At 38.1% G+C, this 25,612-nt stretch overlaps 1 protein-coding gene across 2 annotated transcripts in view; it reads left to right on the top strand.

Annotated features, from left to right (window-relative positions):
* PTPRN2 (protein tyrosine phosphatase receptor type N2) overlaps nt 1–25,612 on the top strand; it is a 685,048-nt gene that overhangs the window by 270,857 nt on the left and 388,579 nt on the right. For both annotated transcript variants that reach the window (XM_074899931.1, XM_074899932.1), the window contains one exon: nt 21,779–21,865. In XM_074899931.1, coding sequence (XP_074756032.1) covers nt 21,779–21,865 — 87 coding nt within the window. The remainder of the gene's footprint in view (nt 1–21,778; nt 21,866–25,612) is intronic.

Here is a 25,612-nt window from a genome sequence, read left to right as displayed (position 1 = left end):
GTGAAGCAGTAGAAGCTAGTTTCTTCACAGCTCAGTGCTATGTCCCCCAGGCCTTTTAACTCACATCAGTCTGAAAGGCACCTTTATATCCAACAGTATCTTAATGACACCATCTCTCTTGACCATCCAGACTTATTTGGCTCATAAATTCTCTAAAAGCTTAGAGCTTTCACAGCTCTATGTAATGGGAGACATTCTGACTTTCAGTCTTCACAGCATGTAGATTCTTCACTGTGTCATCTTGTCTGGTTTTCTTCCTAGCTGGTCCCCCACTGATGGGTTTTCCCTGAATTATGTCTATTATTATTCAGTGAAACTTGCTGAAGAAGGTAATTTGTCCAAAGGTACTTGGTCCCAGAGGACTCCACAAATATAATTTAGAATAGATTTGTTCAGCTTCTTTACTATTTTCAGTACCAGAAAGACAAAAAATATGTTTCTTATATACTAGATTATTACAATTCTAATAACTTTTGGGCAAGATGCTTTTAAATAAACATTGGGATGTTGATAAAAATACAAACAATGAGAAAAAAATTGCAATGAGTTAAATGAAACTACTTCAGATGGTTTGATTTTAAAATATAAGTTTATCAAAAAAATTTTAGTTTTTAATGGTAACTAGCTCATTACACAAAGCATGTACTATCTGTATTCAGAAAACTTAACTGATAACTCTTCACTACATTCTTAGCACTTTGAGTACAACTAGATGTCATCTTCTCTAAAGTCACCATAGAGGAAAAGGGAATAAGCTTTCATGCTTTTTTTTTTTTTTTTTTTTTTTCCCAATTCTTAGTCTAGAATGAGTTAATTATTAGAGAGAATTAGCTGATTGAGTTGAACTAAAGAAAAATTCCTTTTTTACCAGGATTGTGTTGCATTCGATCTGCATCAAACAAATTTTGGTTCAGGGTTCTTAGGCAGTGACTTAGAACTCTTCAGTGATTTGACTCAGCATTTCAACCCAAAATATACTGTTTTTATTTTGGTTCTTGTTGTTAAACTTGTTTTAAATAGGTCTATCTGAAATGTAAGAGTAGAATGAAACCCCCATATTTTGCAAAACAAAATTTATATATTCTGGAATTTTATAAGAGTTGCAAAACCCGTTCAGAAATTCCACATGCTAAAAATGGACTTGTCTCCTCTGCAGGAACAGTGAAATACTTTCTACAGCATTTGAGATATCTGTTATGTACTAGTATTTCCCACAACCATTTCTTTAGTATGTAAAGTGGACTTAGAGAACAACTGGATCAGTTTCAGTAAGGACTTGGGTTTTATGATGTTGCTGTAATTGTATTTTTTCTTGGGTGAAAGGGGTAGAGAAGGGGATGTTTCTTAACTATCACTGCAGAGAAGAGAAATGTTAATGTCCTTTCAAGGAACAGTTCTTTAGTAAGCTTCCAGTATCATTAAGGTTTTGTACTGAAAATCTTATTGGCTGTTTGCAGTAAATAAATAGTAGTAATAAATGGCTTAGGTGTCTCCTACACATTTATTTAGAAGCGTACTTGCATGTTGTGTTTATATAGTGAAGTAAAGGGGCTGGAACTATTTCAGTCAGATCTTTAATCTATGTCAGTCTAAAATTACTCCTGTTTGAGAGGTGGTTATAAGTACTCAGGAAACTGATTTCACAACTGATCTTTGATATTTTATGTTTGGAATCGATGATCTTGAAGATCTTTTCCAACCTAAATAATTCTATGATTCTATGATTTGTGTTTAGATCTTTATGCTTTTTTAAAGTTCTCTATTTTAAATAGAGACAAAGCTGGAGCTAACATTAGTCATGAAATATTTCTTCCTAACAGCCTGAGCGTTAGAAAGATTTGTATATGAAGTATCTTTCTTACAGCAGTTAGTACATTTAAGAATATAAACCTAAAATTATGTTTTAGGTCAGTTTTTTAATGCACTCTTAACTTGTGCTTACAAAATGAAATGCCAAAATAGAATGAGGTACTTATTTGTTTTCCAATACTACATCTTTGTATGGTTTTCTTCTTCCTCCATAAAACAATAGGTCATAGTTTCAATCCATCGATTTTTATTGGCCATGATATTTTTTGAACAGCGAAACTTTATTTTTACTGCTGAAACAGTGGTCTTTTAGTGAAAAAGGGAAGTAGTCCAACATATTTGTACACTGCAGATAATAGCTTGAGTTTGTTTCACCTTCTGATCTGAAAATGAAACTGAAAAGATTATTCTCAGTGGTATAGTTGACAGATGTCAGGGGTGATCCATTCACTGTTAGATTCTCAGGCTTCCATGGCTTTGCAAGTGTGATCCAAGAAGATATTAAGACTGCTTCAGTGAACTCCTAAAATGCCAGCTTTTAATTTTGCCACAAAGCAAAGATAAACATTTCCATGTAATACTTGAAGAAAAGATTTGTGATAGTTTAAAGACTTGTCAAAACAGCAGTCTGATTGTCTATTGCAAGAACAATAGGTCACTCCTGCTGTGTTTGTTGAGTGACCTTTCAGATGGTTGGAGCAGTGCAATCCATACCAATCCATAATATCCATCAGTGCTAAGCTTTGGAATGAATTGACAGTTTCAGTGTAGAAAATTGTCCAGCAAATCCTCCTCTGTGCTGCTTCAGCTTTTTATTATGCTGAGAAACCAATCAAATTGGCTGATTTACTTTGTTTACTCCTTTCTCCTTCAAAAAATTGGCATTCTATCACTAGGATTTGTGTGAAACAGGTTTGTTTCTTTCTTAGTGTAACTGCTTTGAACTGTTTCTACTAATTTTAGCTCTGAAATTCTGAAGTAATCTTATAAAACAAAGCTATCTACAGGATGTTATTTTCATTCTTATGCTACTTTGGTATAGTTACAAAATACGTCTCCATTTTACTGGGGATACATCAGTGTGAGCTCTCAAATCAGAGAAGTCTTTGACTTTGGACAAAAGAACTCTTCATATTTTCTGAAATTCTAGTTCTTTGAGTATGGAAAACTTTTTTGGGGGTTGGAAAAAATACCAACACACCCATTTGTCTGGCAGGATATGCTGTAAACTGAGGGCCAAGGTCCCACAATCAAAACATTTAAACAATGTTTAGCCTCCTGAGTCTCTCATGAGGAAACCCAAGCCTGACTTTCCAGAACACGTAGTTCTTATCACCTCCAGTAAAACTAAATGCAAGCTGCTGCATGCTCAGCAGTTTAAATAGTCAAGTTCTTAAATATGAAATTGAGTAGTTAGGCTTAAATGCACTAAGAAAAATCCTAATTTGAGTGTAGAAAGTTCATCTCTCTTCACTGCTTATCACAGTCTTCCAAGCTTCAAAGTCAAGTCATGCTTCTCTAAAGCTGTGCTTGGACACCCAATGCAGAGGAACCTGTCCTGTTTTGTGATTTGTCAGGATGAATGTGCTTGAAGTTTTTCATATAAATATGAGATCACAGACAGCTCATGGCAGCTCAGTTAGCTTGTGAGGGAACTTCTGGCAATTGATTGTATTAATGAATTCCTAAATATTTAATGTTTTGTCATATGTTAACTCTCCATTCCAGACTGTCTATGTAAAATTATATAGGCTCTAAATCTGTAAATCTGTTCACATTTTAAATTATTTGGATCATACATGCATTTCTATGTGTTTAATTTGAGGTAGCTGGTATTCTACTCAGATGCTGTGAAAAAGCTGAAAATAGATCTTGTGTTCATAGTATAGAATTGCTATGGAATACGATTAGTCTGACCCATTTAACGTGCTGAAGGGTTAGGTTAATTCCAAATGCTTGATATTATTTCTCCACCTTTACAAAGGTGATAAATGATAGTGCTTTGCGTATAATGATTACTTTCTGCAGGATGGTGTTCTGGTTAGGACCCTGAAGCTGGGTTGTACAGAACTCTTGGTTTATTCCCCAAGCTTTCTGTTTTCCTAGACAAGTCATTAAAGAATTGTATTTTTATGATCTTCCTTATTTCTTTCCTCTACCAGGTTAAAATATTTAGTGCATTTTAATTGCATTTTAAAATGAAATTTAAAATAAATAGGAGGAAATGAATCACAATGTCTACAGCAATGAAACAGGGCTGATAGGTTTTGCTGTTCTGTTACTGGAAGGTCTTGACGTTTCTTAGAAGCCGAGCTTTTGTGTTCCTGAGGTTTTTCATCTCCTTTTTAGAAAATAATAACAAGATGTTCTTGTCCTTTAATATATATATATATACAAACAGAAACACTGATTTGACCTTCTCTGCATATCTCAGTGTTCTCTTTGAAGTTGTTCTTCTACCTGCGAGGGCACTTTATCAAGGGAAAAAGATTTGTCCATATTCTTCACTTAACTTTTATTTCTAGCTTTAAAAACTAGAAAAAATCATAAATATACGTAAACCAGAAAACTCTTGCTTCTTAAGTCTGTTAAAATCAGCATTGCTCATATTAAAAATGAAGTTAAATGTCAAATTTTTATCCCTCACTTTTTCACTTTCCCTAGCAGTCTCTACCTGTGTATAAATAAGTTCCATATGTCCATCATTGATTTTAAAGCCAAAAGTTTTGCTTCTGATAACATAGCTTGACCCCTTACCTAAATAATACAGATGGAAAATACTTGCCTATGAATTTATCCAGTAGATACAATCCAGTAGAGACAATTCTGTCATTGTGTCTCAGCACCATAACTGGTGGAAAGACATAAATCTAGAATCTTCCTTGGCTGACTCTTCACATGTAATTATTCATACTCCCTAGAGTTATCTAGACATAAAATAATTTTCCCTCTTTAATCCTCCAGTTTCCTTGTGATACTTAGAAAGTGACAGAGATCATATCCCCCACATTACTGCTTCACCGCCTTAATTCTGATATATATTCCCATAGGAGCATCCTTCTTATTCATGCACAAGAAAATAACAGAAAAACAGTAGCTACTGTAGCTTTGTTATAGAGAGCAATAAATACCAACTTTTTTTTTTTTTAACATGAGTTCAGCTTTGAATATTTTTAATTTCTTATCTGTTGTATATGCAGAGATAAGATGATAGTCTGTTCTACTTCTGTTACCCTTAGCTTTTGTGCTTCCAGAATTTGTTGAAATGTATTACCCCAGAACATGATTCTCACCTGATGATGTAGATCACTTTACAAGAGGAGTGCTTCCAAGGGTCCATCTTTCCCTCCTCTTAAGGGCTTTACTTCCACAGATATTTTCATCTACTTTCTACTGGGACCAGTTCTGCATTTTTACCTGTAGAGGAACATCCAGAGCAAAATTTTGAATTGATATAGCTGGTGACCACTAACAGCAATAATGGCAAGGAATCACTCTGGTCCCTTGAGTCAATGAAAGGCAACAGGTAATTGTAGGAGTGCACCTGGAATCCCCAGCAGTGCTACAAGGACCAGCTCACATTTTTATCTCTCCACTTAGCTGAACAGGTATGGCTGTTGGCCTAGTGTCCCAGAACGGACATTCCCAGACACGCCAACTTTTGTCTTTCTGTGCCGCATTAGCATCCCTTGTTCAGGTGTCACACCTCAGCTCTTTTGGGAGAGGAACTGGTGCAGGTACTCCCCAACCTCTCTGTGAGCAGGTTCAGGTTACTCTGCCGACCTCAGGCTATAGACCTTTAATCACTGTGGCAGCATGTTACATATCCCTGAACTAGGGATGGGGCTGTGAGCTGTGCTTTGTTTTTATAAACACTGAAACCCTGAGATACTGCAGTATCTCACAACACCATATGGTCAATACTTTCAGTGTATCACAGAGGTTTTGGGGTAATTATCATGTACTTCATTATAAAAGCTTTTGAAATAAGTGAGAAGGAGAAAGCCAAAGATCAGGATGCCTGGGAATGCAGCAAATTGAATCATAATGCAGTCTATTACTTGCCAGTACTTTTTCATTAGTGCTGTTGTGCTCAGTCCTGGAAAGCTCAGATGTAAAAATGCAATAATTTAATTTTCATGCCTGAAAATTCTTTTTAGTTTCTTATCTTGGATAATGTGTACAAAATGCAAACACCTGACCACTAAGAATTAGAATGAAGTAATTTTAATCTCAATCTAAATAATTTTTATATCATGAAAATGAAGTTTGATAAGTATAAAATCAGTTAGGACTAATTCAGAATACAGAAAATAAAACTGAGAAAATATTTTAATTTTTCTTTCAAGTATAATAGATATTTTGGCTTTCCATTGACCCTTGTTTGAAGAAGGTATGCCACAATCAAAAGACTAGGTATATCTGCTATAGAAGTAAATTTAGAGTTAATTTCTTAATAGTGTGGTGAATGGTTTTTATAAAAAAATCAGTTTTAAAATCTTTAAAGTTTGAATCTCTTACAGAAATTTTCATATTTCTTTAACTTTATTTTGACACCATTGTTGGATATTCTTAGCCATTTTTAATTTAAACCATTTGCATTATAAATTGGTCTGGGCTTTAAGCTGCCTTTGAAGGCAGAGGGAAGATATGAAGGAAGGAAAAGAATGAAAAGTTGGAAATGCATTAAAATGTGTATCATCAGTTGTCCTCAATCTCATTTATTAATTACTTCTATGAAAGAGTAATTTAATATGGAAGAACAATTTTGCATTTGCACATCTTTTTTGCATCAGAGATTCAGGGTTCATGACAAGTGAACTCCAACACTTTTTCTAACATTCAGCTTAAAATGCATTAGGGAGTACATTGGTGGGGTCCATTTCAGCCTTAGAAAGGAGGACATCACAATTACGGCACAGATTATTACCATTATATTCCATGCTTCTGCCAGCAACAAAGCACCTGTATGAATTTCTTGCTATTAACACAGCTGGAGGTAGTGTGTGTTTGAAGTAATGCAAGTACAGGCTTGGCACAGTGTCACGCTTCCATTATAACTCTAGAGAGTTGATGCTTCTCGACTTCTCTATCACTCTCATGTTTCCATGATGCTGTTATCTCCTCTGACCTTCATAGCCTGACCACTGCCATTGATTTTTAGCAAGTGTCATTTGTGTTACAAATTGGTCTGGACTTGATTCTGTCTGTAGTAAGAGGTTTAAATTCACACTTACTTGCGGTGGGAAAAAAGGGAAAAAATTACGAAAGTGGGAATTTGCTGAGCTGTCAAAACAGAAATAAGCTTAAAAAGGTTTTATGGCTAATAAAACCTTTGAGAAAACAAGCATAGTAAAACAAAACTGCTGCCCAATGCAATAAAATTGCAGTGTTCTTAAAATGATTACAATACAGTGCTGTGAAGTCAGGAAGCTCTCAAACAACCCGGTGTGTAGTTCTGTGCTTAGAAGTTACTTTGTTGCTTTCAAGAATCCTGAATAAATGTGAACTATTTACAAAATTAATCATTATTTAACTAAATTTAAGGCACAGAATGCATTCAAAACAAATTAAATCCATTTAGTGCTGAAATACATTCCTTCTCTAAGTCTCTACTGGAGATGTGTGTTTCAAGATGTATGAAACTACACTGTAACACGGACAAAAGACTCAAACTCAGACAGACAAGGAACGCTGTTTTAACACCATGGACTTGAAGCATCAGTGCAGGACTTTCATTATAGATTATCAGATGAGTTACTCTCAGGGGCACTTCCAGACAAGAGAAATAAATACAATTTTGGTGTCTAAATGTTTTTTTAGGCTTGGCAGACTCAGAAAGAATTTAATGGCAACACTATAAATTACTTTGATGTTACAATGCTCCCAGCAGTCCTTGCTATTCGACTTACCTCCTCTGTGACCTGGAGGAAACCCCTCTAATGTCTCAGTTTCTTCTCCATTGTATGGATAATATGCATCTTTCTTGTGATGAGTGAGACTTCCTTTGCATCTAGAAAAAGAGAAGTAGGAATTGAAGAAGGCTGGATTCAATAGCTTTATACTGGTGGTTGCCAACCTGATGAGAATGGGAGAGTCATGTCCCTGTGTTGCCATGTCTTCTCTGACATGTTGTGTGTTACCTAAGGTGGCAGGAGTACTCGCTCCTTCCATGGGACATGTTGATGACACCATAGACCATTTATTCCCTCCTCAGACAAACGTGACATAATTTCTCTGCATTGCAGGGTGTGTGGCTCAGAGATTGGTAGCTAGCAGGTAAATCAGCCAGGTTTGGTAAGTGACCTTTCAGGTCAGAGAATAGTGGTGTGCTAGAAAGTGCCATGAAGCCAGTTCCCAGGAGATAGGAGTCAGTGGGAAGAGAGGAATGAAAAATCTCTTGGGGAACCTTGGTAAAGCTAAATATGTTTATTGCGATAGCATCAGCAGCTCTTCCATAGTTCAGTTACTACTGAAATTTGCACACAAAGAGATTCACAACCTTCTATTTCATACTTCAGTAGCTGAGTTTCCCATTATGTTTCTTGTTAAAATATTTGCTAATCTTATCATGAAAAAAATTAAAAAAAGAAGACTAAAAAGAGAAAAACAGCTAAAAAATAAACCGTCCTTAAAATAAAAGCTTTCCTAGTATTGTTTTCAACTTCTCTGAGATGGAGAAGTGCTGTGACCGACCACATCAGTGCTAAGCTACTGTTCACATTTTAAGTCTTGACTATTTATATCTGAAGGCCACCAAGCCTCAGCCTACAGGAGACAGTGCCAGGGACCCTCTCTTCTACTTTGTGGCAGCACCACAGCTGGAAGACCCTCAGGAGTGAAGCACCTTCTGATATACATCACATTCTCCTGGGAGAAGAGATGCTGTTGCAGCAAAACAGTGAGTTGTACCTACCCTTCAAAACAGGAGATAAATGAGATGCTCTTCATACTGACTTTAAGGAGAGTGAGTCACAGAGCAAGGGCCAGGGTCTCACTGCAGATTAAGGACTGGTTATGAGATAGGAGGAAAAGATTCATCATGAACTGCTACTTCTCAGCATGTAGAGAGATTAGTGGTACCCCATGGGCAAATTGTCTCTGTTAGGAAGAACTATGGAGGATTTAGAAAAATTCCAGATGGATTTAAATACATTGAGGGATTAAGGAGCACAATGGTAGATGAAATTCAGCTGGAATAAGTGTGACAGAATAATAGACATTAACAAAATAGTCCCTTTTTTTTAAAAAAAAAAAAAAAGTGTTCTTAAAACTAACCATAGTCTGGGCTCTGAGGCTGTGGAAAATTCTGAAGAAAAGATTTGCTGTCTTTAGATACATGAATCCTGGCCTTGGTATGGTGGCACATATTTTCAGACTTGAAAATTTAAAAGGTGACGTGCAAATCCTGACCTTGGTGGCCCATTTCCCTGCTACATATTTCTTAAACACAAACTAGTCTAATACATATCATTGAGGTCAAGAGTTCAACAGGAGACTTTTTTAAAAGAGAGATTTTTATACATAATGATTATATACATAATCACATTAACTAATTGTAGAATTATACCATAATCTTTATTTCTTTTCAGGACTACTCTTGCTGCAGGGTATAAGGCAAGAGGGATTGATTTCTGATCTCTGATATCTGTTCTTTTCCTAGGCTGCAGTGCAGTGAGTTCACATGGAAACAGAGTGCATGGCTGAGATTATCATCCCAGTCTGGAAACATGAGGTTCATGTGTTTCATGATCTTCATGTAAGGATAAAATGGTACCATTCTTGTATCTGACTACTGGAGTCAGATAATGAATCAGTTGGAATCTGGTCTTTTAATGTATAATATTTTCATTTATTTGGTCAGGTGTCCCTAGTACTCCTGGGATAAATTATAAGTGTTTTGCTGCTTTTCAACAGGGCTTTGGGCAACTGCCTGAATACTGGCAATTTCATAGCAACCTTCACACCTTTTAAGTTTTACCTCAGGGAATTGAGGCCAATGTTGAATACTGTTACTGGACAACTTTTTTAACATCTATCTTTCTTGATTTTTAGCAGTGTGAACACAACAGTGCCCAAGAGGAAAAAAAAACAAAACCAAAACCAAACCAAAACCACAAAAATACCCCAGAACTAATGGTTTCTGTCTGATACAGCATTGTTTTTCCCAGGGTAGGCTGCTCCTTAGGAAGTCCTTACAGAGATATAGCTCAGCTGACAACTTCTCTTGCCATCCTTCAGAACTTTTCCAGAATTATCTTGCACTTTATTTCTTCAGTCTTAATTTTGGACTCTTCTCTGTTTACTGCTGGTTTAGACAAATCAGGCAGTAGCATGTCTGAGGTGGTTTTAAATAACCTTCAGTTGTGCTGGTGGCTGCTGCTGAGAACTGACTCAAGGTCTGGGGTTAGTATGTTCTGCTGGGGATGTGCTCCTTTCAGCAACTGCACTTCTCACTCCTTTATCCCAGCAACAGCAACTGGAAATTGCTTTCCAGCTCTTCACCCTTTTCTCTTGACAGCTTTTAGCAGGCAAAGCAGCCATAGCTGGTATGTACCAGACCCTTGCCCATGTAAGAGAAGTGCTTGAGTCCTGGCATTCAGGCTCCTCCACTTCTCTTTACCAAGCAGTGCACTGAGGGTTGAGATACAGTTGAAAGGAATCAGGCCTGATACTGGCCCATGAAGGTGGGTGTTTAAACGTGATGAAGCTACTGTCACCTATTCAAACAGATCCTCTCTACTGGATTTAATCTTTTGTATTTGTTAGAGCAAATAATAAGCAGACAGTTCGTAGCATATCTGTAAGTCATTTTAGAGAAGCTCTGAAATACTTCCATACACCTCAGACTCTCATCGCTCAGCCTGAGCCCTGTAACAAATATACCTGCTCTTCTCCAGGCATAGAGGGAGAATGGCAGCTTGTGCTGGAGCTGGCCAGGCTGCTTCTCCCAGCTTCCTGTCATCAGGGAGTTTGCCTGCAGCCTAGTCAATGCCCATGCTGCTGCCAAATGGTTTTAGCAACCAGAGAAAACTAGTCCTAAACATTATTGATCCTAAAGGTGGCCTCTTTATTTGACTATCTAAAGCATTCCATATGGTATTCCACACCCATATCTCTGAACTTTGGGCTTTCTTTTAGGTCTAGCTTTTCATCTGCAGTACTAAGGAGACTGTGCTGCATATTAAGATTAAGTGATACTGTTATAGACTATTGCTCTGTCAATGAGGGGAAGCCAGTTTAATGTCAAGGCACAGAGACATTATTAAAAAATGGCCAGGTGGAACTTTCTTAAATAATTATTTTAAACTATGGAATACATCTTCTTTAAAATTCAGTATTTAAAAAGACTAGAGAAAAAAAATGTATCAAAGATCAGTAATAAAGAAAGAAAATCTTCAACATGAAAGAACCTCCAGTTTGTGTCTACTAAGTGAACAACTGTTAAATATTCTTAGATATAAACACTCAAAATAAATACAGAGGTAGGCAGGACCAACAAAATTATGTTTGTCAACTCAAGCCTCAGATCAGCTTCTAAAGTATCACCACTAGAAGACACTGAGAAACAAATGAAGACATACCCACACAGGGAGGTTAGGCACCTCCTTTTCTCCACTGATTAGAGGGGCTTTTTGAGATTCCAGAAGACAGCCCAGGCTGCAAAGTATGTCCCTGAATCACTGAGACATGACAAATAGGATATTCTGGGATCCAGTGTGTCTAGTGATCCTCTGCTGAAAGGTACCATGTGTAGTATCATCTGCCTGTCTTCTGCTTATTACTGCAAGGGTTAGAAAGTGAAGCAGCAGATGGAAGAGTCTTACTGAAGTTAGTCTGAGCAGTTTTAACTCCCACATTCTAGGTGAGCGCTCTGTGTATCAGACCTGAGTGATAGCACTGTCCATCATCCTCCTGATGACCCAAAAATTCATCTTCAGGCATAAAAGCAACAGCAGAAGATAGACAACATGTAATAGAGAACATGACTCTTGCAGCACTCAGGAGGAAGGAAGACTACTGGTCCAAACTTAGTTTTCAAGCACATGTACATTTTACATTAGCAAATATTGAAAGTGTTTTTAAAGTAAACCCCCCCAAAAGTTCTAGGTGCTAGGTTCAGGTTCTGCCTTCCTCTGGTTGAGATGTGAATTCAATACTATTCAGGCTGGACACAGGTGTAGCCAAACTTTTCAACCTTCTCCAGGGAAAATAGGTGGAGTGGAGAAGACACTGTGCTTGAGTTTGGATAGCAAAAGGGAAGCTGATGTGAAGTGTGAAAGTGGCATTTACATCCCCAGAAAATGCACTTCTGATACTGCCGGGACAACTGCTGTTGAGGTTAAGGGCCATTAAAGCGGATCTTGCTATGGGAGTCTGCTATAGACCTCTCAAGTAAAGCAGTGAGGTGGATGAAGCTTTCTGTATGCAGTTGGGTGAAATCTCATGGTCACTTGCCATTGTTCTTGTGGGGGACTTTAACCTCCTGGGTATCTGCTGGGATCACAACACAGCAGAGAGGGAACAATCCAGGAGGTTCCTGGAGTGTGTGGAGGATAACTGCCTCACACAGCTGGAGAGTGAGCCGACCAGGGAAGGTCCCTCCTGGAGGTGCTGCTTGTGAACAGGGGAGAGCTTGTGGGGGAGGTAAAGGTTGGAGGCCATCTAGGGTGCAGTGATCGTGAGATGGTTGAGTTTTTGATCCTTAAAGAAACGAAGAGAGGAGTTAGTAAAACTGCCACCTTAGACTTCCGCAGGGCTAACTTTGACCTGTTCAAAAGACTGATTAACTAAATCCATTGGTAGTTTGCCTTGAAGGATATGGCAGTCCAGGAAGGCTGGACCTACTTTAAGAGTGGAGTCTTAAAGGCACCGGAGCAGGCTGCTCCTGTGTGCCGAAAAACAAGCAGGCGGGGAAGGAGACCGGCCTGGCTAAACAGGGACCTTTGGCTCAATCTCAAGAACAAAAGGAGAATCTATTGCCTTTGGAAGAGGGGGCAGGTCTCTCATGAAGACTATAACGATGTAGTGGAGTTATGCAGGGAGAACATTAGGAGAGCCAAAGCACAGCTAGATCCTGGCTACAGCTGTTAAGGATAATAAAAAATGTTTCTATATATTCATTAACAACAAAAGGAAGATTAGGGAAAATCTCCCTCCTTTGTTGGATGCAGAGGGAAACGGTAACAAAGGATGAGGGAAAGGCTGAGGTGCTCAACGCCTGCTTTGCCTCCGTCTTTAGCAGTGGAACTGGCTGTTCCCTGGACACCCAGCCTCGTGAGCTGGGAGATGGGGAGAAGAAGCAGACTGAGGTCAGCACTATTAAAGAGGAAGTGGTCAGAGACCTGCTGCACCACTTGGATGCACACAGGTCTGTGGGACTGGATGGGTTACACCCAAGGGTGCTGAAAGAGATGGCAGATGTGCTCGCCAAGCTGCTTTCCATAATTTACCTGAAGTCATGGCTAAATGGGGAGATCCCATTGGACTGGAGGGTGGCAAATACAACACCCATCTACAAGAAAGGCAGAAAGGACGATCCAGGAAACTGTAGACCTGTCAGTCTGACCTCAGTGCCAGGGAATGTCATAGAGCAGGTCATCTTGAGTGCCATTACAAGTCATATAATGGACAACCAGGGGATCAGACCCAGTCAGCCTGGGTTTGTGAAAGGCAGGTCCTGCCTGACAAACCTGATCTCCTTCTATGACAAAATGACCAGACTATTGGACAAGGGAAAAGCTGTGGATATTGTCTACGTGGATTTTCGAAAAGCATTCGACACAGTTCCCCATAGAATTCTCATAGAAAAACTGGCTGCTCATGGCCTGGATGAGTGTGCGGTCTGCTGGATCAAGCACTGGCTGGATGGACAGTCCCAGAGAGTGGCAGTCAATAGAGCTAAATCCAGCTGGTGGCAGGTCACAAGTGGTGTTTCTCAGGGCTTGGTGTTGGGACCATTTCTGTTTATTATCTTTACTGATGATCTTGGTAGGGACATAGAGTTTATCATCAGTAAATTCGCAGATGACACCAAGTTAGGCGGGAGTGTCGATCTGCATGAGGACACGGAGGCACTACAGAGAGACTTGGATATATTGGATCAGTGACCCATGTCAACGGGATGAGCTTCAACAAGGCCAAGTGCCAGGTCCTGCACTTTGGCCACAACAACCCCCTGCCTGGCTACAGGCTTGGGGAGGAGTGGCTGGAGAGCTGCCAGTCAGAGAGGGACCTGGGGTTTCAAATTGACAAGCAGCTGAACATGAGCCAGCAGTGTGCCCGGGTGTCCAAGAAAGCCAACGGCATCCTGGCTTGTATTAGAAATAGTGTGAGCAGCAGAAGTAGGGAGGTGATAGTCCCCCTGTACTCTGCACTGGTGAGGCCACACCTGGAGTATTGTGTCCAGTTTTGGGCACCTCAATAGGAGCGAGATATCAAGGTGTTGGAGTGAGTGCAGAGGAGGGCAATGAAGCTGGTGAAGGGCCTGGAGAATCAATCTTATGAGGAGTGATTGAAGGAGCTGGGGGTGTTAAGTTTGAGGAAGAGAAGGCTGAGGGGAGACCTCATCAGTCTCTACAGCTACCTGAAAGGACATTGTAGAGAGGTTGGCGCTGGTCTCTTCTCAAAGGTGATTAGTGACAGAACAAGAGGGAATGGCTTTAAACTCCAACAGGGGAGGTTCAGACTGGACATTAGGAAAAAATTTTTCACAGAAAGAGTGGTCAGACAGTGGAATAGACTGCCCAGGGAGGTGGTGGGAGTCACCATCCCTGGATGTGTTTAAGGGTTGTTTAGATGAGATGTTGGGGGATATGGTGTAGGGCAGAATTTGTAGAGTAGGGCTAATGGCTGGACTTGATGATCCCAAGGGTCTTTTCCAACCTGAATGATTCTGTGATTCTGTGAGCACTCAGGCAACTTTCAGGTCGTAGAGAAATGACTCGCAATTTTAGCGAAGTGCCTCGGTAATCTTAAAAATGGACAAACAGGCCTTCATTACCTGTATCCCGATTTAAGCAAATTTCAGGTGGATTGAACCCTACCTTACTTAAGATTTCACTGGGGATTAGACTGACATTTATGTTTAAGGGGTGCAATTCCCAGTGCCAGTCCTATTTCTGTACTGTAGATTATTCTTCATTTTTTGCAGAAAATTATTCAATTGAACTAATCTGACAGGGCTGACTGGATGTCCATTATAGTGCCGCATTACAATTGCTAAACAGAGTGTTGGAAGGACACTAGGTACAGTCTGGTAAAGACAATACATAATTTGAATGATGGCACTAAGGGAGCATTTCAGAGTTCTGTAAGTGGGTTTCCGAAGACACTTGGCAATTGGGAGGAGAAAAAGCAAATGAGAGCAACTGTTTGCAAGACTGACATAACCTCAGCATAACATTGAGCTACATGTTGGTTTCCTTGGGCTGGGAGCAGGCTTGGCAAAAGCTAGCAATCAAGCCATCTGTATAACTGGATCAGATTTTTCACTACCAAAACGGATCAATTTATGAGGTTGTTTTGACAGGCATGTTGGGAAATACCGAACATATAGTTTTCATCATTGTTTACTTCTGTTTTTCCTCTTGTTCCCTCTGACATTGCCCACTGGCTTTTATTAGAGTTTGAGCTTCATTTAGCTCAGCATGCCGAGCTGGCCATGCTGCCAGTGCCGCTCCCTGCAGAACTCCTCCTGTTCCTTCATTTACATGTTTCCTTCTTGTTCTTTAACCATAAGGGGAAGCTTTGTGCCTTGAATGCATAATCATTAGGTTCAGGTCAAAAAAGATGGCCCATTATTCAAAGTGGTTGTTCTCATTCATCAGATTTGTTGTTTATCTTGGGTGTTTCTTGGAAATGTGGTGTCTATTTGTAGCATTGTTCAAATAATTGTAGCATGAAGATGAACTGGTCTTGAGATCAGTATCCAATATTCAGCACTACTCTTTTGTTGGAGTGCTCTAATTGGCCATTTGTGTGGCACATCTGGTCCATAAGACTCTTGCCTCCTACTCCATTTGCCCACAGCAGACATTTTACAAGACTAATAACTCACCCATGAGAGTGAAGTTATTTTCACCTGGATCCAGGTGCTCTAAATATGCTCTAAAATCAGCCAGATGTGCTCTAAAACCAGTCAGATCCCCTGTGCTGAAAAAATTTGGAACAAAATTTTTGGTAGGGGAGTGAGGGACATTTTTATTTTAACTAAAAGTTAATTTTGGGGTTACGTGATGTGGTGGTTTAGGCCCTGCCTGGACCCGAGACCACGCCACCGTTGTCACTCGCCCACCCTCAGACCGGACAGAGCAGGGAGTGAGGCACAAACCTCGGGGTTGAGATAAGGAAAAATTTAATACAACAGTGTAACGAATAATAAACCAAACAACAACAGTAGCAATAACAACAACAATAAACAGTAATAACAGTAAACAGGACAAAAGATATACAGAGATATACAGCAAGGGGCACAACAATCCCGTCACGCGTGCTCTCAGGGACAAAAGCAACAAAGAAACTGTTCCCTCGCTTCAGTGCCGGACCTGACATCAGCATGGTATCAAATAACCTGGCTGGAGCTCCCTTCCCACTGTGGGGGAAACTTAACCCTATCCTAGCTGAACCAGGACAGGTGGTATTCACTACTACAACATCTTCTCCATATTTAGTAGGAAGAAATATGTATAGCCTTTAAGGACAGCCAACAGTGCTGCTCTTTCTGTTGTTAGATCCAGAAGTGATGTAAGTCAAATATGTAATAATACTAGGCATCTGACAAAGAAAGTTGGTATCACTGCCTTCATTTTATGGACAGTGAATTTGAGGGTCGGGAAAACATCTTGACCTAGGTAACTTGATAGGCCTCTTCCCAATGAAGACATATTCTGTTCCTCATTCATAATTCATTCAGTGATAGATATTCTCTCCCTTAGGTATAAAACCACTGAAGACAGTGGGATTGTATAGACAGATTAAAAAAAAAAAAAAAAAAAAAAGGTTAGCAAATTCTATATATTTTATGGCAGTAACTGAGAAGAATATCACTTAATGGGATTGTTCTAAGCTGTGCCAACTTTATGGGACCAGATTTTAGAAATGACTCCTCATTACTGCATTTTTCTTGTAAATTGATCAAATGAAAAGTGAAATCTTTAATAGACAATAGCAGAGGAAGATTATAATCCAATGTTCTATTATTTAAATTACCTCTGTAAGTGGATTGTTCCTTAAAACATTTCTGTTTCATGCTCCCTCACTGGGAGGGATTTAGATATTTGAAGATACTGAATATTATTTTCACCAGGCAATCTAATTTTCCTGTATTTAATGTCCAGTACAGTCTGTGGAAACATTTTAACAAAACAATTGCATAAAGTTGGGCTCCCAAACCCACTCCTGAGCATTTAAATGGATTACACTCATTTTTGAAGTGCTCAGTAGCTCACATTACAGTTAAGACATATTTATTTCTGTCCTTTCATTTCAGATTAATATCTAAATAAAATAGCTTTATAGCCTAGATCTGCTGCTTTTTGTTGTTGTTGTTAGACAAGATTCCTGAAGAATTTATAGGAGTTTATTGGTCATCATTATTTTAGCTCAGACAAGTAGGTATGGATTGGATTATTTATTTTTTACATGGTTAAAAGGGATAGGGAAATTTTCATGGTTGTGTCATGATGTTAAATCATGACATCAGTCTTGCACTGAGCTGGGGAGTCATTTAATCTGAAGGGATAATGTAGTACTACCACATACCATTAGCTATTTTTTGAAGAGGTATAAGACATATGCTCCAGCAGGTATAACAAGTGCAAGAACTGTGTCCTGAAAAGTGAGATTAAACAAAAGCAGAAGTGAAAAATTTTGCAGATGGCACTCTGCCAGACTTTAAAACTACATATATCTACATAAACCCCATAGGAAATATTTATATTTCATTCCCCATTTATTTCTTCACTGTCATTAACCTGTCAAACGAAGTATATTCTACAAATAATAAGAGAAAGAGATTAGCATCTGAGTGAGACAGAATTCTGCTACTGGTTCAGTAGGGTCTGAATCTGTCAAATGAAAAATAATATCTAGGCTAGCACTCACAGATAGAGACGGTATTAGAATATAAAACAATTGAGAGAAGTTAGTTATACATGAATTTTCTACACTTTATGACTCTCTTTTCACCTTCCAAGCTGTAGAGAACTGGAGAAGGAAACTTAAATTAACTCAAAAAAAAATTATTTTGATCTGTGAGATGTATCACATTTTGTTTTACCTGCTATTATCATATCTTAGCACTGTTAACTTGAAAAAAGATGCAAAAGAGAAATCTACAGCAAGTGAAATGAGAGCAAAGTTAGGAAAACCAAAGTAACCTCTATCTCAAGATCTCAGCTGGCAACAGCTATGTAATCTGCAAAAAGGTGTTATGCTATCCAACAGTTTATTCTTCCCAAGGCCAAAATGTAGATTGAAGGTGATCAGAAAACTTCAAGGCAATCAAAAAATGTAGTGGTGAAATCAAGGGCTGTTAAAGACACTGCAGGAGCCATTAATTTTCTTTGACATAGAAAGTGTTAGCCAGCCTCAAGAGAACTTGCAAAGCATAAATAGCAACCATGGGTAGGCCTTTTGCAGCTTTTGGGGTTTTTTTCGGTACATGCGTTGTATCTCTGAGGTCTATGTGATTTCTCTTTTAAGGGTTCAGGGTTACTGGTGTACTGAAATGTGTTATCACAGACTCACAAAAGAAAATGCATATGAGTTGGAGCTGTGATGTAGCATGTCTGGAAACTGAGGGGCCATAGCCCAAAGACTCATTCTGTACCATGCTGATCCAAGTGCTAGCAAGGCCCATCACCAAACAGAACTTTCCCTCTCTCCTCCTCCCCTACTGTATGGACCTGAAATGACCATTGTGACAGTTAAGACAAAGTAGTGTGAACCCTACCCCTACCCTTAGCTTTCCTCCGCCTTTGGCCTTGATAAAATAGTTTCATCGTCAGGGTGTCTAAAGAGCTTTCTTCCTGCTATTACAATTTCTGTCTGGAGTATCTCACTATTTGTTCCTTATCTGAGTAACTATTTTTTTGTCTTTCTTTCTTTCTTGGTTTATGTAACACTTTCCTTTGAATTAAGTCCATAATTTTTGAACCTTTGTAATTAATAGGTGAATCATATCCATAAGAAAAACGCCACTCCACAATATAGAAACTTTTTCCCATGTAGGACTGAATCAAGCAAGCTGAAAACCAAGCATAGTACTTGAAGGATCACAAATAGCAGCTGTTACATGAGTATCGTGTGCTTGCACTGGGGATATGTGGGAGGACCATGGGCAGGATAGGTGATGTTTGCAAGTTGTCTTCTGGTAACAGTCCTTCTATAAACCTGAAATCAGATGGTTGATGTTGGTGTACAGTGCTGTTGCAAGGTGGGCTAGTTTGCTTAACACTGTGCTGGTGGGAATGGTGTATTCTCTCTGTGTAAACAATGCTAAAGGCAGTCACTGTACAAACCATGCATCGCTGAGCAAAATGCAACACTAAACAAAAGCAAAGCAGAAATAGTGTGGACAATGATGTTCTGGCATTATATGAGAGAGGTTTTTAATATTCAGCTCTCCTACAATACAACTTTCATGGAACTGTAATAAACAGTCCTAGTATGTATCAGTGTTAAGAGGTTGGAAAAATTTCATTGGAAAATATCATGATAAAAATTAATCATTCTTAATGTGAATCCTCAAATGTGATAGTGTGATCAATAATAGCACTGGTAACCAAAGGGTACTGGTTCTGCAGCTTCCCCGTGCTGTTACAAATGACAATTTCTTAAGCTAACAGACTGCATGTGAGTTTGTGAACCTGTGTGTTTTAGTTTAGTATTGGATGAGAGTTACTAAGACTACTCATAGATGCTCAGGCTTGCAAAAGAATGGCCTTACAGAGCCATTTTCTGTTCCATTTTCTGCCCAGCATTCTTGGTGGGTTGTAGCATTCAAATACTCTGATTATGTCCTCCATTACTGTTGCTACATTGTCTTGTAGCAGCAGCTGGGGAATGTGTTTTCAGGGGAGGAGGGGTAAGCAGGGAGGGGGAGGTTGAGCGTTTACAAATGAAACTCCCTTAGTAAAAAAATGACAACAATGTACGCAGCAGACTTTGCCTGCATTGCTGCGTAGACTTGCTATTACAGTAAAAGCCCACTTGCTGACACCAATCATTTCCATAAAATTTAAGCCAACATCTTTGGGAGAAAAGATTTAATTAACACATAAGCCCCTGAGTCACTATGACAATCTGCTTTCATAGTGATGGCAATAATCACTTTTCTACCCACTGTCAGTCCTTGAAATATAGGGGTTTTATGAATAATCTATAGTACATTTTTTTCCTTCCAGAAACAATCAGATTCTTTTGTTACTTTCACACAAGAACATTTCTGTCTTAGACATCTAGAAAAACTCTAAATTTATCTGGTGCCTTGAGGGGCTACCTCTGCTTGTGTGACAGGAGGTCTCTTGAGCATTTTGGGTTAGTAGCATGAAGGGAGGCTGAGCAATTCCATCCTAACTGAGATCCACATGAGACATCCCATTATTTAAATAGAGGTGCCCTTAGGGCAGTGTATGCAGAACCCAGTGCAATAAATAAATAAATAAATAAATAAATAAGTAAGTAAGAAGTGCTCGTTGCAGACAATAAATAAAGCTGTGGCAATGATTACCATGATATAAAATCAGATTCAAAAACTTTCACTGTGAAGCAGAAATAATAACCTAGGTACAGAGCTTTGGAAAAAAAAAATTTCCCTAGTCCCTTTGAAAAGATCATGTCTAATAGTACATACTTTTTTTGACACCTCCTTCTCCTACTTGTTATAAATCCTTGAAGGAAAAAACACAGAACCTTTTTTCCCCTGGGTTAGTCTCATCAAAGTTGTTTCTGATTTACTGTGGCATAAGTTAGGTAAGTATCAAGCTCCTAAAATTCAATTTTATGATCTTTGGGGCTTTAACAATGTTGAGAATAATCTATAATCACAGTTTCGACAGAATCGTTGATAGACGATAGACAGTTGTATTGCTGGACATTGTTATATCATTTTCTTATCTTTTTACTTTCTCAACACTTTTGTATTTGGTTCCACAGTACTGAACAAAAACTAAACAAGGTATGATTTGTATGTTAGGGATAGAATGTTCTTAATGCATCTTGAGAGTATTAACAACTCTGTGAACCTGAAATTTTTGCAAATATAAATTTTGCACCTAGACAGGCACTTTTTCAAATGATAGCAGTCTTGTGTTAGGCTTGATTGCAACCTGTTTTCTAAATTAAAAAATGTAAATGTGGCATTGACAAAGGTTAAAAAGATTTGAAGCAGGTTCTGTCAGCAGTGCATGCACACACCAAACTAAATCCTATGTATCTAATCAGTGTCCTCTGGACTGTGTGCCTTGCTCCATTGTTTACTTTCCAATCCTCAATAATTTTGTATCCTTTCACTGGGTGAAGATTCATTTTAAAAACTAATGAATTTCAAAATATGCTTTTCCCTTGTCCATTTGATACCGAGCCTGCAATTTGACTTTCATTCTTTGTTTCCCTTCTTGTCTCGTCAATCCTTTTCTCTCTTTCTGTCCTTTTACTTTATTACATTTTTTATTGAGAACTGAGATGAACTGGTTGCTGCATCATGGGCCCATTACACTTCCTAACAATTCCATTTACACCTTATTGTTTGTCTTATTGCTGGAAAATTCAGGTGATTCATCATGCCTGAAGAAGCACCTGATCCCAATTCCCTTGATATCACGATCACTATGTGACAGGAATACAGTTAGTGGTGGCTTTCAGACTCTAAGAGGCCAAGGTGATAACTCTTTTGGGACTTTTAGCCTCTCAAGTATTGATGAGTTCCATTTTCGTAATGCTCTGTTTTCTTGCTCCCTTTCAACAGCTCCCTGAGTGTGGAAAAGGGCTTGGAGTTAATAAAGGAAGTGGCAGATCTTCTGAAGCTGCAGATGAGTGCCTTCGATGATGTCAAGTACGTACATGGAATTTGCCCCTTTTTATTTTATTGGATTTCTCATTATTTTTTAATAGTTTGTCTTACAAGGAAATATCTACTCTTTAATGCCAAAATTAGTGAAAGTGTGCAAGAGACAAAAAAGAATGTTATTATAATCTTTATAATGTCCCCTACACACGGGAACAAATTCTTTTGAAAAAATTATAAAGATTGAAATTTTCCTATGCCTCTGTAGGGAAAAATAGTCTGTTCAAAGTGCTGTAAAAATATTACCCACCTTATTTAACAGTTTATGGGTAAGAAAATTCTTGTGAATTATACCCAGTGTTGCTGAGGAGGAAAATGGCATCCAGAGATAGATAAGAACTTGGGTTCCTGGCTTTGAGTCTGGCATGTGGCACAGCAGGTCATGCCGCTTGGTCAGCTACTCATTTAACAAGTTACAGGGAGTTCAGCTATGTTGAGCTACTGTTTTTCGTCATATGGTTTATACCAATGAATGCTCTGCATTTTAATCTCCTGAACTATAATTTGCTATGTCTGCTAAAAATTTTTATATTGGGGATTTTCTGAAATCATCTTGGTAGAAATATTCTCTTCACAAAACTTAATTCTTCCTTTGTAAAACAGAAAATAAAAATAGTTTGATGGAAAATTAATGGAAAAAAAGGGTCAGCTGTGGGAGGTTTTTGACGTGTTTCTGGAAATAATTCATATCTTGGCACATAGGAAATAACTGACGTCTGGGTAGCATCCAGTTCCTGCCTATGTTTCAGAGGGTTGAGACTGTTTGTTTTGGCCCATGAGTCAGGTTGCTGAATTGCAGCATCTTTCTCAGCCTTACCTGTGCTGCCATCAGCTTTTGTTTAACTTTCAGTTCTAATGAATGTAATTCATTGTTTAATGCTTTGGTTTTAGCCATAGTTTGAAGATATTTCATCTTTAGTGGAAGTGTTTATTATAATTTGGAAAAAAAAAAATTCTACCCTTTCTATTACTGTGTATGTAGGGAGAAATAGTCAACTGGTAAGAAAATCTTTTTAGAAATCTGACAAACACCAAGCATATTAGCTTTAGTTGTTAAGAAGGAAAATATTCCCGTATTTTGTTTACTAGAACAATTATTGTATTGCTGAAAGTCTTTTTGCTCGTATTTTACAAAATGTATTTTTTATGAAAAGTGAATTCTGAAATTACAGAAATGACAATATTATATCTTCTTCCTTGTAAAGAGAATTTCCAACTTTGACTTTGAATACTAGCAGATAAATTCTGCTGCACATTTAAAGGAGTAATCCCATGGAACAATTTCTCTGCTGGAGAAAGCCTGCTCAACGGGTTCTGCTTCATTAACTCCATTCATTTACAGTACAAGAGCACTTTCACTTACCTTTCTAATTGTTAGCATAAAGCCACTTGGTTATTTTTTATCATTTGATAAATCACAACAGCATTGCAATTGGCAGGCTGTAGATTCAATCTCTAATGAAAAGTGACTCTCCAGTAATATAGCTAGCTATGAAAAAACTTTTTTTTTTTTTTTTTTTTTAATGTGCGACATTAGGAAAGCTGGTTATTTTGTGTCCATTAATATGCAGACCTATGATCATACCAAAAGTACTTGTATTGTATGGTCAGTATATTAAAAGTGCGTTTGGAATGCTCCAAACAGGACAAGTACTCTATCTGTCAACACAAACACAGTCTCACAGTCTCCGACTTTTTAAAAGAGAGATAAATCTGTGAAGATTATCCCAGATCTCAAGTTAGTAAAGAGTTCTTCCACGCTGAATTTTCATTACTCAAGAAAATGAGGTGCGTTGACTTAAACCCATGAAATGCTAAAGAAATGTGGAGCTGGCCAGATAGATATATAGATATGGAGTAGATACAGCAGTAATAGAGACTTTAGAAAAAGAAAGCGAAGAATTAACACTTTTTGAATTTATTCTTTTGCCATCACTGCACAGCCGTTACTGGAAAACTGTATGAATTTGAAATCTCTGGTTAGCTTCTGAGTGGCATCGTGGAGAGGGGTTTCAGGAAAGACTTGAGGTCATGTTTATTCCTAATCCACTTTTGTGACATATCAAAGTGCAAGAATGAGGTCTTTCAGGAAATACGCTTTTTACTTGGCCATGATTTTTAAATCATGGGTGATTTAAATTATTTCATTTTACTGGCAACTAAAAGTACTCTTTTTCTTAGGGATTCAGGTTTTTTTAAAAGTCTACTTTGAACTACAACCAGAGTATTATCTTGCTGTAAAATTCTCAATTCTCTTTTTTTCCCCTCCAAGAATTCTGAATGGTAAGAAAGTAACAGTGTAGCCCTGTATTTTTTAGACAGAATTTTTTAGACAAAGGTTTCAGAGTAAAGACATGTTAACGAGAATCGCTGGGTTAATTTGACAAAGCCATCACATTCAACAGGAATAGTGTAAGGAGAACTGAGGAGAGAGGATGAGTGGTGAGTTCTTCTAAAGTTTTTTAAATTCTCAAGAGTTTCTATCCCTTTCTCTGAAAAAAAAAAAAAATTAAGAGCTGCTTCACATATACATTAGTAACTTCAGTCAGTTTTCTTTGCAAATATCTTTCGTTCTTCTCTATCTTTTTATATTTTTCTGTGCTTTGGAGTTTGGTAAGTAAAAAATTGCTTTTGCCATGGATTCCTACCAATTCCTGTGTTAGTTTTTGATTAGTTGATGAATGGTAGTAATCAGTTTATCTTCTCTCCTTCACAATCCTGCCAACTTTAACCTATGGCCTGCAATTCACAGTATAGCCTCAGGCTTGGCTCCCAGAGCATTCAGTCCACTTCTACAATTGGTTTGTTGTCAATTTTGCATTGACATAAACTTTGTTGCCCTGTGAAGCAGATGAGTGGGAATAGATTTGGGGAATTCATAATTAGAAATATTTCAACATTGAAGAAAAGATCCAGCATGTTAGCTGTCACTTTTGGATACAGCCTGAATCTTTATGAAAGTAATAGTTATGCTTAATGTGTTTTGTTAATGGTTATGTAGCTGTCAAATAAATTCCATTATTTCTTATTACATCATTAGAGACCATTAAAAGGATATTAGCATGCTGATGTAATTATGCAAGCAGACATAAAATGGCTGTAGTTATGATTTTATAATCTAATTATGGGTGTCCAATGCCCCTGGTGATTGATTGTTGGACTGGTATCATGGTTTGAAGTCAGATGGCTAGTAGTGATAGGAGAGTTTGTATTTATTTTTAAAAAAGTAAATTTACCACTCTGAAATCTGCAACACTGACCTTCTTCATGTAATTACAGTTCTTCACACATTATACTGTAAACTCTACAAATATAAGAAATTATCAAGAAACATCCAAACACAGTAAAAATACTAAAATCTGTAAACTGTGAGGGTAGTGGAAAGGACACTCAGAATCTGTAGTTAAAGCCACTGAATTAGAACATACCTGATTTACTTGGTTTCTGATTAGAATAAGTTATTTCTGAATTTTTATTTAATGTTCTCATACTTGGGGTATTTACTGAAAACATTGCTAAGGGGGGTTTTCAGCTCTAAACTTAGCTGAATACCTTTGTATGGAGAGAAAACAGATTATTCTGATTTCATAGTATTTCAGACTGCATATCCTATCATTTTTAGCCTCCAGTTAAGAGTGAGATTTCCAGCTGAATGTTACATTCACAGGTGGATGCTGTGGTTGCACTGATTTTTTTATTTTCCTTCTTATTTCTCTCTTTAGCCTTATATGATTT

Source organism: Athene noctua, chromosome 2 (genome assembly GCF_965140245.1).
Source record: "Athene noctua chromosome 2, bAthNoc1.hap1.1, whole genome shotgun sequence".
NCBI classification, from domain to species: Eukaryota; Metazoa; Chordata; class Aves; order Strigiformes; family Strigidae; genus Athene; species Athene noctua.
The sequence above is the reverse complement of the archived record's forward strand: the minus strand, read 5'-3'. Positions and strand labels throughout refer to the sequence as shown.